Raw genomic sequence first — 18202 nt, 5'->3', positions numbered from 1 at the left:
ATAAGTGAAACCTAATAAGCTTTAATAAGTTTAAAATAACTGACGGCGAATGGACAGGTCGTTTATAAGACTAAATATTCAATCAGTTTGAACAGGAGCCTATGGGGTCCTGGTTTGAAAGAAAACCGCCCTCAATCTTTTCTTACCTTATATTTCACAAACCTCAGACTGTGGTTTATATTTCCTCTCAAACTTAACGAAGAATAATGAAGAAAACTGGTAGTCAAATATGCATGCAGACGATTGTATGAATCGATGTCCGTTGTGAGTGAAGTTTGTTCCCGTCGGATCTTGACCACTTTTTGGCGGGAAACTCATGTTTCTGATCAAAGAGTAGTTTCTTCCTACGTTACTTTTACCGCTGGTCTGAAATACGTTGGGCTCATTAGCAACACGAGATCACCGCCATCTTGAAAATTTCTTTGTGAAGGAACTTGAATACGTATAAATTTCCCACAAAATGAGGGATGTAAAAGGATATTTGAGTAGAAAACAGAGCGAAGGGGGACCTTTAGCGTCGGATTGGGTTTCTCTAGGAGAGTTATACGAAAAAAGGTGAGGTTTGTTCGATTTTCTGACAGTTTGATGAACTCAGCTGATACACTGGGATTGCTTAGTCATGTCTGCTTGTTAAGGTCTGTGTCTAGTAATCGAGTCACAGAACACGTTTTTGGGTTTGAAAAAAACGTAACTACACAGATCTAAATTATTTTTGTAAGTTGTGTTAATAGCCTGTTTGGTAGGAGTTATCGTGCAGGCTGCTTGCAATGTACATTTGCCACACTGTGACTCGTTGAGCTTTTGATAATAACAGTAAGCTTACTCTGAACTAGACGCATGTAAGCTGGCCACGGGCCTCCTTATGAAAAAAATTTCAAATTAGAAAACTTCACTTAAAAAATCTTGGGCTTCAAAGGCCACGTATATCGAGATAACAACAGTCTATACTTATAAACATAAAGGTCGGTACATACTAGGCGACAAGTTGCAGCAACAAGCTTGCAGCGACATATCACTCCGTGTGTACAGGTCGCCCAAGTAAAAAGCTTATATGTATTTTTATAACTCTTTGTACATGGAAAAGGTGTTTTCAATAGCATTTAGTTGAGCCAATACTTGCAGGTTGTGTTAATTAATTAATTGAATTGTGTACCTTTTTTCTTAGTATTATATACAAGTCATATTTGAGGGTTTTTCTCTTTATATTTTCAATTAGCTTTGTATTTTTATCAATTTTTTTAAATATCAATATGCAGCATTGATCCTAGTTAACTTGTTTTAGATTTTTAGCCTTGTTAATACTTAGTCTCGGGCTTGGTAGACTTTGTAACCACTCCCTGTGTATTTGACGATGAATAAATAATCTTATATTATCTTATCTTCACTGAAAGGTCCTACAATTTTCAGCTGTAGCAGAGGCTCATGACCAATTATAGGAAAAATAAGTTTAAAAACATGCAGTCAAATTATTCTCAAAGTGGACCAGGGTGGCCCAGTGTTTTCTGTAGGTGCTCTCCCCAGGGGGGCAGACCTTAGTGTCCACATTATAGAGATGTCCCTATAGTAGTGGTACAGTTGAAGGAATTGTAGAAATTAATTGGTGTCTTTGAGACAAGATGCACTGTACAATATAGAGAAGTGCCTGTATTACTATCAATATAAATTTCTGTCTGTAAAGATGTCTGTAGATTTGATCTCTTGACAGATATGCCAAAGTGCACTTGCATACATGGAATACCGTGAAATTCTGAAAATAAGCCACTCCATGTATGAATCACCCTAAATATAGACCCCCCAAACTCGTAACACAAAAAAACATCCGATAAATTGCCCCTCCAAATACAAGCCCCCCATGGCTTGTACTCGGAAATTGTCCTCAAATTCAAAATAAAACAAAGCAAAAACTGTACAGTAACACATAAATGTTTGCATTTGCCATATTCTTGGTCCATATAGACGAAGTACTTGCATGGCTGAGGTTTAGAAAGATCTACATCCTCAAGGCGAGTTTCAGTAAAAACTGCAAATTACTGACATAAATTTCCTTCCAACTATAAGCTTTGAGGCATATTTCGCTCCCAACACAGTTGTATAAACCTGGCTGATTGTGAAGTGCAAATTTTCCTCTGTATATAAGCCCCTCTGAATATAAGCCCCTCAAAAAGGGCCTTTGAAAAATATAAGCCCCAGGGCTTGTTTTTGGAGTTTTACAGTATGAATCACACTTCCTTTAAACATAGGACTCTGTACCTGTTTTTTTTTTTTAAATCCTATTGTATGAAAATCTGTAAAATAATATCTTTCAGGTTGTGGCATCAGCTAACTCTCAAACTTACTGAGTTTGTTAAGAATGACTACTTTGCTCAAAATGGAGGGCTTGTTGAGGTAACTGTCAAGAAACCATACAGCTGTGAAAAATGTTGTCAACAAATTTGGCTGTTTCAGTGGGAAATTGAGGGAATTGTTTCACACTTGTATTAAGCACTTGTGCAATCCATTGACTTGTACACTTTTTGCCATAAAATGACATGTACATGTACATATCTGATATCAGGCTACTTCATAATTAAAAAAAAAAAAACAGAAAAATTTCCTAATTTGATCACATCACTGAGCTAAGTTTTAACTTAAAAGTGCAATTTCTTTTCTTCCCAAATGTTTTTCACTGCAATGTGCCTAGAAGATAAATACAATTTAAAGGGTTTCCTTGAAATTAACAATGTATATGTTGTAGTTAATTCTTTATCTCACATAGTTTTTATTTTTTCTTTTGTTTAAACTTCATTAGCATACATTACCATACTCAAAAACAAAAAAAAACAAAAAAAAATTACCTGAGATAAAATTTAACTACAACATATACATGATTGCTTTTTAAGAGGTCTTCACTTACATATAAGTTCTAGGATGCAAAGAAAGTAGTGTCAGATACACGTAACCTGGGGTTAGTGTATTTTGCTGTCAGGCTGGTGAATGCTGTTGTTACATGTAACTCCCCCAATGGGCAAGTGAAGTTTTTTTGGGAATTCAAATTACAGAAGAACTGTAATCAATAATTTATTCTTTTTGAATCAAAGATTTTGTTTTGGGCTAGTCAGAATGACTTTTGGGAGCTACAGCTTGCCTGAATGACAAGCTGTACATGTACACGTACTCCATCCTGAGTTTAAAATGCTTTGTCCTCTTTATTCACCGGAGTAACGAGTGAATTAAAAGTCATGTGGACTTGTTGTAGATTTTGTGAAATTGTATTAAATGATTTAGATTACAGTACACTACATCACCTATCTTTACTGTAAGTAAGTCAGTGTACGCAGATGTGAACAGAAAGCTTGGTACGTAAATTCCCAGCAATAATAATGTTGATGATAATAATAATAATAATAATAATAATAATAATAATAATAAATACTTGGGTGTAAAAGTACATTATCCCTCTTTTTTGTAGATGTTTGAAAATTTCATCGCAGACTTTGAACACAGGTAACTTCAACTAAATTTACTGTACATGTATATGGCAGTACATGAAGGTCTTTTTTTTTAGCTCATACATGTATGTACAAATGATTATATAGAAGAAAGTTCTTTGTTGGGTTTCATGCTTACAATACTACAGCTTAGATTTTTCCTGTGGTCAATCTAAACACTTTCTTTTTTGTAATATTTTTTTATTATTGTAGAATAAACATGCTCTCCCTCATGGAAATTGTGTTGTACGTCATAAAGGAAATCAAAGGTAGTTAACAAAATTATCAGACAAATAATTGTATAAAATAATGTTACAGGTCAAATTTGATTTCAAGTTAAAATCTTTTTAACCTAGGTTGACTCTCAATTTCCATTGTCTCTTAGGGCTAGAAGACAAACTGAGAGTCAACCTAGGTTAAATCAAAATTAACCTGAAGTCAAATAAATCTAAATCACTATTTGCTAACTGCATAAACAGAGTTGATAGAAGTACTTGTAGTATTTGTAATGAAACTTCAGTTGCAGTTTTAATTGACGGTGTAAACAAATGTATGTTTCTTTTTAGAACCAGAAACTGCTCTTGAGTTCCTGGAGAGAGAAAAAGAGAAGGTTTGCACTTGTATTGCCCATTTTTTAAGCATAAGTTAAAGTTAATGTAACTTCCCTTGACTACAAGTCTGAGATTTGCATTTTAAAGTGTATTTATGTCGTGGTTCAATTTTATCCTTGGTTTAAAATTTTAAAGTTTTCTTTTGTTTAAAACTCATTACCCTACATTTGTACATTACCATACTCAAAAAAAAGAAGAGAAAATTTAAATTTCAGGTAATATTGAAACCCAACATATACAGTTGTGGCAGGCTTGTGAAAATTGCTTTTAAAATTCAGGAAAAAATTTTTTAACCTACATGTAGATTGATTCTCAATTTCCTTTGTCTCCTTGAGGTTGGGCACACTCCCTCAAAGTATCACATTTTGACTCACTATATAGCAGCCATCCATCCAATTATGCACATCTGTGTTCAGTGTAAACTTTACTTAAATCACCAAAAGAATTTTTCTTAAATTGTGCTTTTCCTACAGATAAAAAATGATGTAGAAGCTGAAGTGCTCTGCATGACAGCCATTGGTAATATTAAACTCCAACAGGGGAACATGGAAGAAACAAAGGTACATGTACATACAGAAAATTTATACTTTATAGATTTAATTTTTGGTTTTGATTCTTGTGAATAAAGTAACAGTCTACATGTAAGTCATAATAAAATAATATTACATGTTTGCATAGTAACTTTTTGTTAAGTTTTCTCAAAGCATATTGTTATTTTGTACAGCTTTCTTCATGTACTTCATATTAACTTAATAGCAGTTTTATTGCTGCATACAACCATTGTTCGTGGTTATTTTTGTTTTATTTATTTTTTTGGGCAAGTGAAGTTAATGAAACTCAGAAAACTCAAGTTACCGGTAGTTCATCTAAGGTTATCACCAAAAGAAATAATATTTTGTTGTACTGGTACAATGTAGCTCGTACACTGTAAATGTTTTGTGAGTGTGTGTAGTCCTGTTCAAAACCACATTCTTAACAAAAAAGATGACTTGGAGCGAATCAGTCTACTTCATCTCCTATTTAAACTAAACACAACTTTGTGTCTCTCACTTTTGTGTAGTCACACAGGGCTAATCTTAATTACACATTGCAGACATAAGCATACGTGTACATGTACACTGTACGATTAAAAGTATCTGTACTAATCCTGAATCCATCCTCTCTTGTTACATGTACAACCTGACACTATTTTTTTTGTAGACGATAGTGGAGCAAGCTAGAGCCGTACTAGAAACCATTGATGGAGTAACTACAGTCCATGGCAGATTTTATGAACTGTGCAGTAACTATCACAAAGTAAGTACATTCATAATAATAACATTTATATAGCACCTATCCAGAAGTACATCTATTGTAGGCGGTTAACAGCTTATGTGGGTTGGTGCTTATTGTTTATACAGAGTAGTTATTTGGTCTTGTTTACTGTCAGTACTTCAACTGTCATATGTTTTGGGGTTTATTTTTTGTTGTTGTTTTAAATTTTTCAAAGAGGTTTAATTTTATTTCTTATTCTTGGATTTTGGCAATTATCCAGTGTACACCAGCTTAAATGAGTTAAGTTTGGCTCACATTGTGTAGAATACATGTTCTAAAACATGATACCAGGAGATGCTCTCAATTAAGTGTGAAATGTCAGATTACAAATCCTTGTACCATGACCAATTCTTTTTAATAATGCAGTTTTAAAATCCATACTGCTCCATAATTTCATAAAAAACTGACCATGTACATTGTGCCCTTTATCTTTTGTTAGATTACTGGCTCATACAATGACTACTACAGAGATGCTCTGAGGTTCCTGGGCTGTGTAGATATTAAAACCATGCCAGGTTTGTTGTACATGACTTGTTAGTTTACTTTAATGCAAACAGTCATTAAGTGGCAGGTGTATTTTGCAGTTAAGTTAAGGAAACTGAGTCAGTCTACATGTAGTTCTAGGAAGGGTTTTTAATATACAGGGCAAACAGAAATGGAATTTGATTTACTCAGATCTCTAACCCTTATCAATAAACTTCAGGGTCATTCAATGTTTGGCAGCCATTCTGCATTCTGCAAAGAACTCCTTCCAGGGGCCGGGGGGAGGGGGGGAGGTTGTACTTGTGTATGCATATAGCTGAATGTTCATGTGGAAATGTATCTTGATAAGCAACTAATTAAATGAAAAGCTTAGAGCACTGCATGGTGTCAATCTTAAGCAGTTATGTCTGGCTAAATGTGCGGACATAACAAATTAATAGACTGCACAATACAGTGTGGGAGTGAACTTTGTTACATGTACAATGTTAAGACCCACAAGTTTCAAAACCATTTTTTGGAGTCGGATTTGTTAAAAAAATTCATTGTGAAGAATTATGATTAAGTCTATCTTTGGGGTTTTGTCCTATTAATACATAATACTGTATGAAAAATTAAACATTCAAATTAATGATAGTTATTTATTTTATGATTATTGACCTACACGTGGAGCAGTAGCAGAGGCCTACCAACACCCTTTTTCGTTACCATTTACGTTGCTCAGCAAAATGCTGCTTGCCTGTCTGACAAAGTGTGCTAGCCTGACAGGTTGTTTCACTAACCCCAGGCTATCAAACAATGCTTTTGTCTCCTCCTTTACATTGCCTTACACTACAAGGTTTGTACAGGAGTTGGTTATGCCTGAATAAGGAACTTATAACACATTCTTTGTATTGTTTTGTACATGAACTCCCTTGACATAGCAGGTTGTTGTGGTTTTCATTGTAAAGATGGTATGAAAAGTGACTGTTTACTGTAGCTTTTCTGGTTTATTTATCAGTTGCTGAACAAGTTGATAAAGCCCTTCACCTATCACTGGCAGCTTTACTAGGGAATGATATTTATAACTTTGGAGAGCTGGTAGGTTGCACTATGAACATGCATGCCCTGACGCCATAGCGATAAGAGCTTTCACTACTCTTCATGTACTGTCTTATACATTTATAACATTAGAAAACTATTATTGAAGTAAAGACATTAAAAAAACGTCCATGTTCAATAAGTATCATTTGTTTGTTTTCTCAGTTGGCACATCCTGTTCTGGAGTCCCTCAAAGGAACACCACATGGATGGCTAATTGAATTACTCTATGCTTTCAATAGTGGTATGTTTTCCCCATTAAGTACAATGTATAGCAGTGGCTGGTATATGTACACTGTATTTCATATAGTTAACACAATAAAACTCTTCAGCTGTTCTCATGACAGCTTGGCAATAACAAAATTGAAAACATTTCAGTGTAATACATTTACATTCCTACTAAACTGCACTAATATAATCATGAATCACTGCAAGGTGTTGTATATTTTGTAGCTGTGCCTATTTGGGTTAATTTTTTCTTTGGTTTAAATTTTTTGCGCTTTGTTTTTGATATAGTAATGTTCAGTGTATGATAACGCAAAGAAAAAGTGAAGATGAAATTTAAAGCACTTGTAGAAATTTAGTTGAACCACAACATACTGTACATGTAATATACATTGAAAGTGAAAAGTAAAATTATTGTTGGGTCAGGGATTGAAAGGTTAGGGATATATTTTCCATTGCAGTCTGTGTCATCACTCTGTACATGATACTAAGCTTACTGCTTACTCCCAGATTAAACATTGTATTGAAATCTTTGTCAGAAGGGAGAAGGAATGGAAGGAAAATGTAAATATTTTTTTAAATTTTATTTTGTTAAGGTCAGGGAAACTTTTAAGAACAATGAGGGATTTTTTTATTCTGGTGTGTCTTGTTGCTAGTTACATGTACATGCACTCATCTTAACCGTTCCTCCTCAGGTGACTTAAGTAAATTTGAACAGCTCAAGCGTCATTGGCAGAAACAGGTAATTTAGACGTCAAATACTACTACAATTTCTAGATAAAAATGCTTCTTTTTGTTTGTTGTCAGTGTGTAGCCATACACATAAAAAATACCAGGATCATTTTCGAGGGGATTAAACAATTGTTTGTCAACCTAAAATTTACCTGCTCCACTTTACGATAAAATTTAGCCAATCTGTCCACTTGGACAAGCATCAACTTTAGATGCTTGTCAGCTTAAACTTCACCTCAGCTATCATTGTAAACCTTGAAATAATGGCACTGAACACTGAACATTCTTATTTTAACTTCTTTAGCTTATTTACAGCAAAATAATTATGAGTACAATAAAACAACAGAACAATTAACAAACAGGTAATTAAGAAAAGAAGCTTAAATAATAAGTTAGGCAAGAAGTTTGAACTATCTGAAATTCTGTGAGACTGATGAGGTGGATAGGCCATACTATTCACAAACTTCAAAAAACTCAAAGAAGTACTGTAATTCCTTTAATTATGATGCAAGGTATGGCTTCCTACAGTTTAAAGTTATATTATTGCATAGAATAATTATGTATTATTGTACAGACTTGCAGTGTCGTAGTACTGATTAATTACCATTTCTCTTCTACAGGCTGACTTAAACCGCAACTACAAGAGCCTGAGACAGAAGATTAGTCTACTCTGTTTGATGGAGGTCTGTTAGTTTTTATTCCATTATTATTGTTTCTGTTCCTTTTGCATGTACTGATACATGTACTTTCTACCTTTAATATTTTAACATTGGTAAAGTAGAAGAGAGGGGTCTGTTCAAAAAAAGATGTTTTGCAGGGTTGTGAAAAGAAGCAAGAGCATCTTCAAAGACTCATTAAATGACATTTATATAATTATATCATCAATTTTACTCTGTTTTCTGCCTGATCACTGTATTAAATCAACGTACATTCTGGTTTTGTTGTTTCCCTTACAATGTTGAGCGAAATTGTTCTGTCTCTCTTACAGCTTAACTCATCATCGTTTGTCTTTTCGCTTGCTTATTTGTTTGTTTGGTTTTTTTTTGTATTGTTTTTCACAGTTGACATTTAAAAGGCCATCCAATGACAGAAACCTGACATTTGAAATGATAGCAAAAGAAGCACAGCTGCCCCTTGAAGAGGTTAAATAACAGTCAACTTTTTACAGGGTTGTCACTAAGGTTTCAGGTTTCTTCAATCAGGGACAAAAGTAGATGACGCATTTGTCAACGATTTCATTCATTTATCATTTAAGTCAGTTTAAACACTTAATTCCTTATTGCACGCGTATACTGCAGTCACCAAGCTTCACAGACTCATTCAACAGTTCTTCCAGTTTAATGTTAGCTGCCTACTTCACTTACAAATTATAAATACATCGTGCAGATAAATGTACATAATTATACATGTCAATCAATTCGTCATATTTTTTTATATCTATATTGGTGTAAAACTTTCTACCATTTATAGGAACATACTATTTGTACAGTATTGTGTATGTTGGTTGGCCTCTTTTAGCCATGATTTTATTGTAACTTTCCTTTTTTCAACCCCAGGTTGAACTTCTTGTGATGAAAGCTTTATCACTTGGTTTAGTAAAAGGTAAAAAGTTGTGATGAACATACCATGTACCTACATAGAATGTACTCAAGGAGTTCCAGTATAAAAATATAGCTTCGTTTTTTCACTTCTTAAAAAAGGTTTGATCACGATATCACATTTTGAATTCTGAAATAAGATTGTAATGATATGATTGATATGATGATTTTGCAATTTGTTATACCCAACAATTTACCTTCTCATTTCTGAGGCCGGTTCACTTTACCTAAGAAATCAAAACACCCTTTTTAAAAGTCAAGGGACATTAATTTTTAAAACTTAAACTTTGTTTGAAATATCACAGAGGAACAATTTGCCTAGCAAAACGTGCAATTATTGAAAGCTACGTTTCGGTTGAGAATCGAAATCTCTTTTGGAAATAAAAATTTTACCTAAGATATCCATAGCAAAAACAAAACTTTATTTGAAAAACCGAAAATGTCTGTTGAGAATCAAAATACAATTTTTGAAATCAACATTGTATTTATGGGAAAACTTTATTTAAGAGATTGGAAATCTCATTTGAGAAGCTTAATCCCATTTAGGAACCAAAAAAAAAATTCAGTTACGAAATCAAAGTCAGAATTTTTGTGCGAAGTCCAACTCCAGTTTTCAAAAATGAAAGCTTCCTTAATGAAATCAAGAAATATATTTTAAATATTAAAACTTTATTCGAGAAATCAAAGTTTTAGTATTCACCAAATCAGTAACTGGCAATTTTCGCGCGTTTTGATTGGCTCCTGTAACTGGGAATATCCTTGGATATTCACTCGGTGTTGAGACGGTATTCAAAATGGCTTCTCGTTTCGCAACAGTTTCGAAAGATGAAATTTTAGCGGTAGATGAAGCAGCTGCGCCAGCAAATACCAAGAAAGAGACAAAATTTGGCCTCTTGGTGTTTACTCGTCGGTAGAAGAAAAATTTCTTACTGAATTTGCAACAAAGTCATAAAAAAATGATCCCGAAACCGTGTCAACTGAAACGTTAACAAACTGTAACAAAGTGACCTCTTTTATTAAAAAAAGTTCCTTTTTGATTTTTATCCAACTGATTTGGAAAATACTAAAACCGCTATCTCCGTCAGGGTCGGTTCATAGCACTAATATATCCACCACTATTCACCTCCCCTTCGGGGGATAGTTGTATATTTTTTATCCCCCTTCAGGGGATGGTTGTATACTATTCACCTCCCCTTCCGGGGGATAGTTGTATATTATTTACCTCCCCTTCGGGGGGATAGTTGTATATTATTCACCTCCCCTTCGGGAATATTTTAATGCTATTCACACTTACAGATGTGTAATTTGCCATCAGGCTCCATTGATGAAGTTGAGCAGATGGTTCACATGACTTGGGTTCAACCAAGAGTATTGGACTTGACCCAGGTAAATATTCTCACATTACACTTAATCACACTCACAGCTGCATTTAGCTGACCTTCCTCAGTTCTACAAAGAGATTGTTGTAGTTTTTTTTTTTTTTTTTTTTTTTTTTGGGGGGGGGGGGGTGGGGGAATATTATCTTGATGGCTCGCCTCTCACCTACGAGGAATTTCTCAGATACAATGTATATCCGGGGGGGAAGGGGTGTGGCAAGATTATAATACACTCGTCTCAAAACAGCGGAAATAAAAATCGTGGCTTATAAGTATGCGTATCCATGTAAGTAGGTAGCCCATTTCTCATGACTTTCATATGCGATTAAAAGAAAACTTAAATTCATGAGAAAGAATGAGCGTTAAGAGTGGATTTCAAAAACAGAGGCGCTGTTCGAGAAATGAGCCCGCGCCTTTGCGGCGGAAATCAAGCGCACTTTGAGAAAGAGGATAAGCCACAGCCTGTCGCAGCAGCGAATTCGTGCGTTTTGGGGTGTTCTTATTTCTGGTAACCAAATGCGTCATTATTCAAAGGAAGGTGACAAAGGGTTATGGATTGAATGGGTGTTCATACTGTTCTTGGTCTGTCTGTTATCTGTAGATTGGCCATATGAGAGACCGTTTATCAGAGTGGTGTGAGAAAGTCAAGACCCAAGTCTATTCTGTTGAAGACCAAGGTCCTGAGCTGCTCGTGTAAATTTGTTACTTCTCTGCTTCATTTGTAATAAAGAAGATATTAATAATAAACTTTCTAAATTGCCGAGAAATGTCTTAGTATGTTTTCTAGAGTTAGAATTTACCGTCCTTTCACTGAATATCTAAGTCTGATGTAAACACTCATTTACGCTTCATGTTCCTTTAGATAGCAATTATTGAGTCAGTTATTGCTATTGGCTGAACCCGGGCTTCTTTTTCTGGTATTCTAAAGCATTTTCTCGGATAATTTTCTCTGTTATTTTCAGAGCTTCCAATCGTCAACTTGTACACGAAAAGAATTAAAAGTGAAATGCTTTTGAAACTTTCAAATCTGAATTCAAATCTCGCAGTAACCCTGGGTTATCTTAACCCAGCCTTCAACAACTCGGCCCTGTTTGCTGGGATACCAAATAATGACAATTCCAGTTTGGGATGAATTTGGTCACAAGAGTGGCCGTTTATGTGATCTAAGCATATAAAGCTAGGACAATCCGGATACATAAGAAGATTATCTATAGTTTTCTAACTTTGTTATTGCAGTGAGCAGGTCTAGGTCTAGGTCTTGTCTTAGAAATACACATTTTACGTCACAGATGGCGGGAACGCCCCCCCTTACTGGCAGCTGGAGAAATGAAGTATTAATCAGTCACATTTACTTCTTTCACAGTCTTTTTCGTTTGTGTGTTGTTTTTTCAAATTTCCTCAGGTGGAATGTAAGTATCCAAAACGCTCTGTTAATTTATTAGTGACCCTTAGTTATTCTGAGGCCAGGGTATGATAGTTAAAAACAAAAAAATTCACTGAAAAGTAAATTAAAAGCACTCTATGTTCGAAAAACAAAAAAACGTTACACGGTGACCACTACAATCGGTCTTCATGAGGGACTTTTCCCTCCCCACTCCTCCCCTCTCCCCTCCCCCCCCCCCCCCGCCCCTTCCAAAAAACTTTGTGCTATTGGCTAGACTGCTGGAGAGAAATGAATAAAGCGAGGAAGCTTTTTTCGGGGAGGGAAGGAGAGGGTCAGCATTGTTATCCTCCCCCGAAACATACCAATTCAGCGACTGCAGTTCACTGATTTTGTCGCCGATAGCAATTAACATGGTGCTTAGGAAGGGGTGAAAAATATGCTAGTGTTAAGTCGCTCTACATACTGCTTTCTCGTAAAGATCAGTTATTGTCTAGAATGAACGTAGTTTAGAAACAGAGTCCGGAATTAGTCTGATCTTCTCCCACACGCAACTGTATTTTGATATTTCATTGATCAGACCGGTGACTCAAACAACTGTTGACATGAAAGTAGAACTCTCCTGGCACTTCATTGCAGGTCCCACTATAAACATCCTCTTTTAAAGCACGTAACATAAAACCAAAAGCAAAACAATTTTACCTGTGACACAAAAGAAACGTTTTCTCGCCACCAATTCGATGCAGAGAGGAAAGAGAAAGAAATACCCTCTTTAAGCAAAAAAGATTTGAGCAATTTTTAAAACTAAGCCGGTAAAAGAGAAGAAGAATTTTTGGAGAAGAGGAATAAAGAGGGCTTGTCATCCAACGAAAAATGTAAGAGATTTGTTTACAAAACCTTGCCATTTGTTCTTTAACATTCCATCTCTTGAAAGTAAAAAGTAATGTTTTAATTCACTTTTCGGGAGATTCAGTGATCGTCTGAGTGCATACAGTTATGACTAAGTTAAGGTGTTCGATCTACCACAGGGATATTATTTAACGATGTTAATCACTACATGTGGATTTATCAGATTAGACATCAACGGGACCGGTTGTACGTTGTTAATTTAGTAGAGTTCCCATTAAGACCAAATCATTGTGGTCGATCAGGAGATCAGAATGCTGTCAAGGGTATTCCAAGATACTGCCACGCGTATTTCCTGGAAATTCGTAACCAAGTTCTTCGAAAATGTACTCGTACGTTTAGGTACTGCTTCCTGCGAGATACCCAGTAGTATCTTGGACTCCAGATAAGGGTTATGAGGGGCAGTTCGGGGGTATAGTTGCTAAGGGGCAGTGCTGTTTTTCTCCCTCCTTTCCCTCTCTGACTCTGATTTCTGATTCTGCTTTTCATTTACTTTCTGATTTTCTGTTCTTTTTGTCTGTTTTCTCCTTTTCGGATGTTCAGACCTTACCACTTACAGTAATTAATATGTGAAACGGCCTAAGTGGAGGGCTGTCTTGTAGTTTAGCCTCTTTTATTATCATTTTGGTTCGATTGCACACGAAGTTCTTGTTGCGAATTAAGTGTTTTTTTGTTGTTGTTGTTTTTTTTTCCGTTTCATTTTTAGCGATGTAGACTTGAATCCCATCATGCACTCATCAGTTTGGTGCGTTGTTCTGACTTTTCTACTTTTACTGCTCACAACACAAGATGGGAATGGTAAGCTATCTATCTTCTGCAGTCAGAATTTGAACAGTTTTAGCAGCCTAGCTAGCCCCTACAAGTTCTCAGGTCGAACATGTTCTTACTCAAACCCGTACCCTACAATAATCCGTCACGTCACGTGAGCGAGATTTGCCTGGAACGCCGTTCTTGTCCCCAGGGTCTTCCGTCCCGGACGTCGAGCGCACAACGGAACAAGAGAGGACGCCTGGCAGCCAGGCCTGCAGTCTTAGTAATTTGAATCGTTCAAATCAAACCGTTCTCAAAGTAAAAAGTAACATAAAAAAGGGTTTTGAATATCTAGTGAAAAAAAGGCCTCGCTTAATTCTCACCATCAAAGTCATTTCATTTTAGCATGAAAGCAACATGAAACACTCACGGCGGTGTGTCGTTATGATATATCAATACCCTTTATGTTTCCTCAAAAATACCCTTCTAGTTGGTTGTTATGGGATGAAACACAGTCTCGCGCGTGTGTGATATACTGTGTCAGAGAATAAATAGTTGAAAATTTATTTTTCATGATTTCACCATCCGCAGAGCTTAAGCAAATATATTTTACTGCATTATTTTTTAGATCATATTACATAATGCCCTATATAGACCGGGTTACCATGGGCGTGTATCATCATGAAGAACACGTTGTTCCACCACGCAGGCAAGACAGTTTCAAACTGGAATCTGACAAAGAAAGAGATAAATTTGATCCTCATGTTTCTCGGATTAAGTTGCTATTTTTCTTATATAAATCATCGCGTTTATTCCCATTTCACGGTAAAACCTGTATAATGAGGATTCGGAGAATTTAAAGCTTTTTTGCAAATCATTACCCTTCCTCGAGGGTTCTCAATAGTTTTCGGGACCCGGGATTTCCCTTATTTGAAGCTCGGCGGGATTCGGGATTTTAAAGCAAAATTGGGGCGAGTTTCGGGATTGAAAGTATGACCGTGAGGTGGGTTGCCAAAAATAACCATCTGGATTACGGGATTGCACGAAATTTGGGGTCCGAATGACGGGATTGAAGAACCCTTTTGGCGACTATCTTCCTCTCGTTCACTTCTTTCTTATTCTATTTCATTATTTAGGGAACGCAGGGGAAGAAGATAAAGATTCTTCTGAGGATGACACAGACCAAGAACCACAAAGGGTGATAAACCATTTTTCTTTTCCTGCCAATTCTAATTGTTCCTTTATTGTCAGGTCGGAGGGCGTTTGTGAAAATATTCTTATACGCAACGTAGTTTACCTACCTGCTGCACACTTGTCATGAATATCTTTAGTTAAATTTCGTTCATCTTGCTAACTTGTCTACAAGAGATCGAGAGCAAAAAAGAAAAAATTAAAGTAAGTAGACACAGCCATCTAATGATTCTCCAAGATTTGGGTACGTTGATTTCTCGGATCGTAATGATTGGTCAAAGGTATCCAAGGCAACTATTAACCAATCATATCCACTCAAACGATCCCAGAAATAGACCAATCTCGATACATTAAAATTACTGTGACTAAAGGTGATTTCTTTGTTTGTTGATGTTGTTGTTGTTTTTTCCCTTGCCTCGCAGACAAGTCTGAATTTTAACATATCGAAATTGGTCTCATTGTTGCACCGAAACCTTATGCCCGTTTAATTTCCCCTTAATTTAAGATGTTTTTGTAAGATAAAGATTAAAATGTTGAAAGAAAATAATAATAAAGTTCTATTCAACACAAGTTTTCCGTTTTGAATGACGATCCATTGAATTCGTCAAATTTTGAGAATTTGCGATATAACATCTGTAGCATGACTTGCGTTTAAAAAAATATTAAAACGATGAGGCATTCTTTATACTTTTCTGAGCTTTCTAAAGTTATATTTTAGGGACTGTGCAATAATTATCAGGAGGGGGGGGGGCTAAAACCAGAGGGGGGGCTTAAGTTAAAATAATGGAAAGGAGGGGGGCTCTACATTAGATTTCTCAAGTAAGTTGAGGGGGGGTCTTAATTAAATTTCATAAATTCGATAATGAATAAATAAACATTTTCCAAATAGAAAGATGCCACTCCTTTGACTATCCATAATGTCTAAATATTTCATCAACATAAACACATGCTTTAACTTATTTAGAATGTTAACATATGATAGATTGAAACAATCGTTCATGCACAGAAGTTACAAACCACGTTGTGAGCTTTGCCAGTAAAACATTTGGCATTTAAGAGGTCCCGCAGACATGCCTGGTCTGTTCTTGATTTAAACAGCGAGAGGGTTTCTAGGTCTACAGGTCTCTAGAGAGGGGGCATATCATAATTTTGAGAGAACGTGAGGGGGAGTCAGAGCTAATCTTGACGCTGCTGGAGGGGGCACCTATCTAATTTTTCCTTTGGTGAAGCTCATTTTAGGACCCCCCCCCCCCCTTCCTGATAATTATTGCACAGTCCCTTAATACAAGCTTCAATTTACATCGCTTAATAAATTTCTTTTCAGTCTGAAATTCCTCGTCACCACCGTAGTCGAGAAGCACACAGACGTCACAACAGGAGAGCAGAGCGCGGTCGCTATCGGTCCGCCCTAGCTGTGGCCGTTGGCTGTGCTGTAGCAGGTGGCTGGATTTGCTTGGCAACGGTTGTCTATGTCGTACGATACATTCGCGCCAAACGAAACGCTGCTGCGCGGGGATCATCCAATGAAGATTTGCTATGATTTTAGCAATAATTTAAGGACAGATATTATTATGACAAAATATTGAAATTAATACTGGTTATTGTCTTGTAATCGTGATCGATGGTATATTATGATCTATTATTATTGAGCAGTCTAAGAAATGGTATGATAAAAAATTAACATCGAATTAAGGTCTTGGCAGTAATTGAAAAAAAAAAATACTTGTTTAATTCTGTGACTGTCCACGGAGTGTTTTGGTGGTTTTGAAACACGTTTTTTTGACTTACAAGTGAAAGTTATTAAACTTTCATTTAACTGTTCGAATAATTTATAGATCAATGGCCTTTATACTTTTAGCGCAAAAATGAAAGAATTGACAAGTAATTTTTGTTTGTAATTAATTTCAATCTGAGGAAGCTGTGTATAGTTAACCTTGATGAAAGCAAAGTGTTTTGTTCTTTTGGTGTAGATTTACGAGCAGCTAGAATTGTTGTTTAAACATAAATTCTCTTTAACTCAGTTTTAGCTTTTGTTGTATATAAGAACATTACTGGGCAAAAATTGAATAAAATAAGACAGTTGGGTTTAAAAGGCTGCAGATAACTGATCCAAAGCGTTATTCAATAATTATAGTTTATACTGCCTTATTATCATCGCTTCCGTGGAGAATTTAAATGGTTAAGGATAGACTCTTCCCACACCGTTAACAATGGTACCAACTGCTCGTGGCCTGGGGAGACAAAATACTTACGTCAGTGATTTGTATCCAAATGTCCATACAAGCCTCCATTGTGTCTACACTGTGGAGCAGAGTTAGAGCAAATAAGGTCTAATATAGAGTGTTGGATTGCCTGCAGGACATTTTCTCGTTTTTTGAAGTACTGACCGTGAAAAAGTGAAAGAATTTGGAAAACAAGAACGTGTATAATGAAAGATACCTGAGCTTGAGTCAGCAGAACAAAACTCCTGCAAGAAAAACTCCAGTCAGTTAACTGAAAATTTAAAAAGCCTGATTCTTTGGGTCCGTTTCTGTCAAACTTTTATTTGTGTAGTATCTCTACAAACACAGTAAATACAGAGTTGCTTATTTGGTAGAACCTTTCACTAGAGATTTTTAAATCACTCTACTTTTTTACGAGTCGGATTAGGGTTCCCCGTCCAGCTCCTACGTTTGTGAAATTTAATACTTCTCTTCTCCTTCAGCATTTTCACCGAGCGAATGTAACGCGTTTGCTTTGATTTACCTTTCTTCCCATATGCTGCTTTATTATTTTTTTAAAGAAAAAAAAACAAACCAGAAAAACTCCGTTTTGCATCTAGTAACAAGCTTTAGGGCATTACTGTTGCTCCAAAAATATTAAATCATTAAATATCCTTCGTCATCCATATCCAGATCTAGTAGTCCAGAAAATCAAGTAATAGCCCTTGTTATGGCCTCGTGCAGAATATAACAGACCTCATCTAACGTGCAAATTCTAACAGTACTAGGAATTAGTTTGTTAAGTGCTTACAAGTTCACAGTCACTAAGAATTTCTGCGAACATTCCCCAGAAATAAGTCAGGTTAACAAGGTGTCATGAGCAACACTGT

The 18202-nt window shown here is 35.9% G+C and overlaps 2 protein-coding genes across 2 annotated transcripts; both read left to right on the top strand.

Annotated features, from left to right (window-relative positions):
• The first annotated feature begins 393 nt into the window (after window positions 1-393).
• On the top strand, window positions 394-11650 carry LOC140934875 (26S proteasome non-ATPase regulatory subunit 13-like). The gene is made up of 16 exons (XM_073384438.1): window positions 394-555; window positions 2307-2385; window positions 3449-3483; window positions 3681-3736; window positions 4034-4077; window positions 4552-4638; window positions 5279-5374; window positions 5832-5907; window positions 6873-6952; window positions 7118-7196; window positions 7873-7919; window positions 8530-8592; window positions 8971-9051; window positions 9466-9511; window positions 10823-10893; window positions 11485-11650. The coding sequence occupies exons 1-16, from the start codon at window positions 461-463 to the stop codon at window positions 11578-11580; spliced, it is 1131 nt and encodes a 376-aa protein (XP_073240539.1). The 5' UTR covers window positions 394-460; the 3' UTR covers window positions 11581-11650.
• Window positions 11651-12752: 1102 nt separating this feature from the next.
• On the top strand, window positions 12753-16877 carry LOC140935009 (uncharacterized). Its single transcript, XM_073384554.1, has 4 exons — window positions 12753-13139; window positions 13877-13968; window positions 15057-15118; window positions 16436-16877. Exons 2-4 carry the CDS (start codon window positions 13899-13901, stop codon window positions 16649-16651), a joined length of 348 nt encoding a protein of 115 aa, XP_073240655.1. The 5' UTR covers window positions 12753-13139; window positions 13877-13898; the 3' UTR covers window positions 16652-16877.
• The last annotated feature ends 1325 nt before the right edge of the window (window positions 16878-18202 follow it).

The sequence above is a fragment of the Porites lutea genome, chromosome 4 (assembly GCF_958299795.1).
Source record: "Porites lutea chromosome 4, jaPorLute2.1, whole genome shotgun sequence".
Taxonomy (NCBI): domain Eukaryota; kingdom Metazoa; phylum Cnidaria; class Anthozoa; order Scleractinia; family Poritidae; genus Porites; species Porites lutea.
This window is presented reverse-complemented; position numbering and strand designations above follow the sequence as displayed.

Coding starts and splice junctions, on each gene's coding strand:
- LOC140934875 (XM_073384438.1), top strand. CDS start 461: ATGAGGGATGTAAAAGGATATTTGAGTAGAAAACAGAGCGAAGGGGGA. Junction 2,386..3,448: donor AAAATGGAGGGCTTGTTGAG/GTAACTGTCAAG, acceptor TCTTTTTTGTAG/ATGTTTGAAAATTTCATCGC. Junction 7,920..8,529: donor AGCGTCATTGGCAGAAACAG/GTAATTTAGACG, acceptor TCTCTTCTACAG/GCTGACTTAAACCGCAACTA.
- LOC140935009 (XM_073384554.1), top strand. CDS start 13,899: ATGCACTCATCAGTTTGGTGCGTTGTTCTGACTTTTCTACTTTTACTG. Junction 13,969..15,056: donor CACAACACAAGATGGGAATG/GTAAGCTATCTA, acceptor TTCATTATTTAG/GGAACGCAGGGGAAGAAGAT. Junction 15,119..16,435: donor CAGACCAAGAACCACAAAGG/GTGATAAACCAT, acceptor ATTTCTTTTCAG/TCTGAAATTCCTCGTCACCA.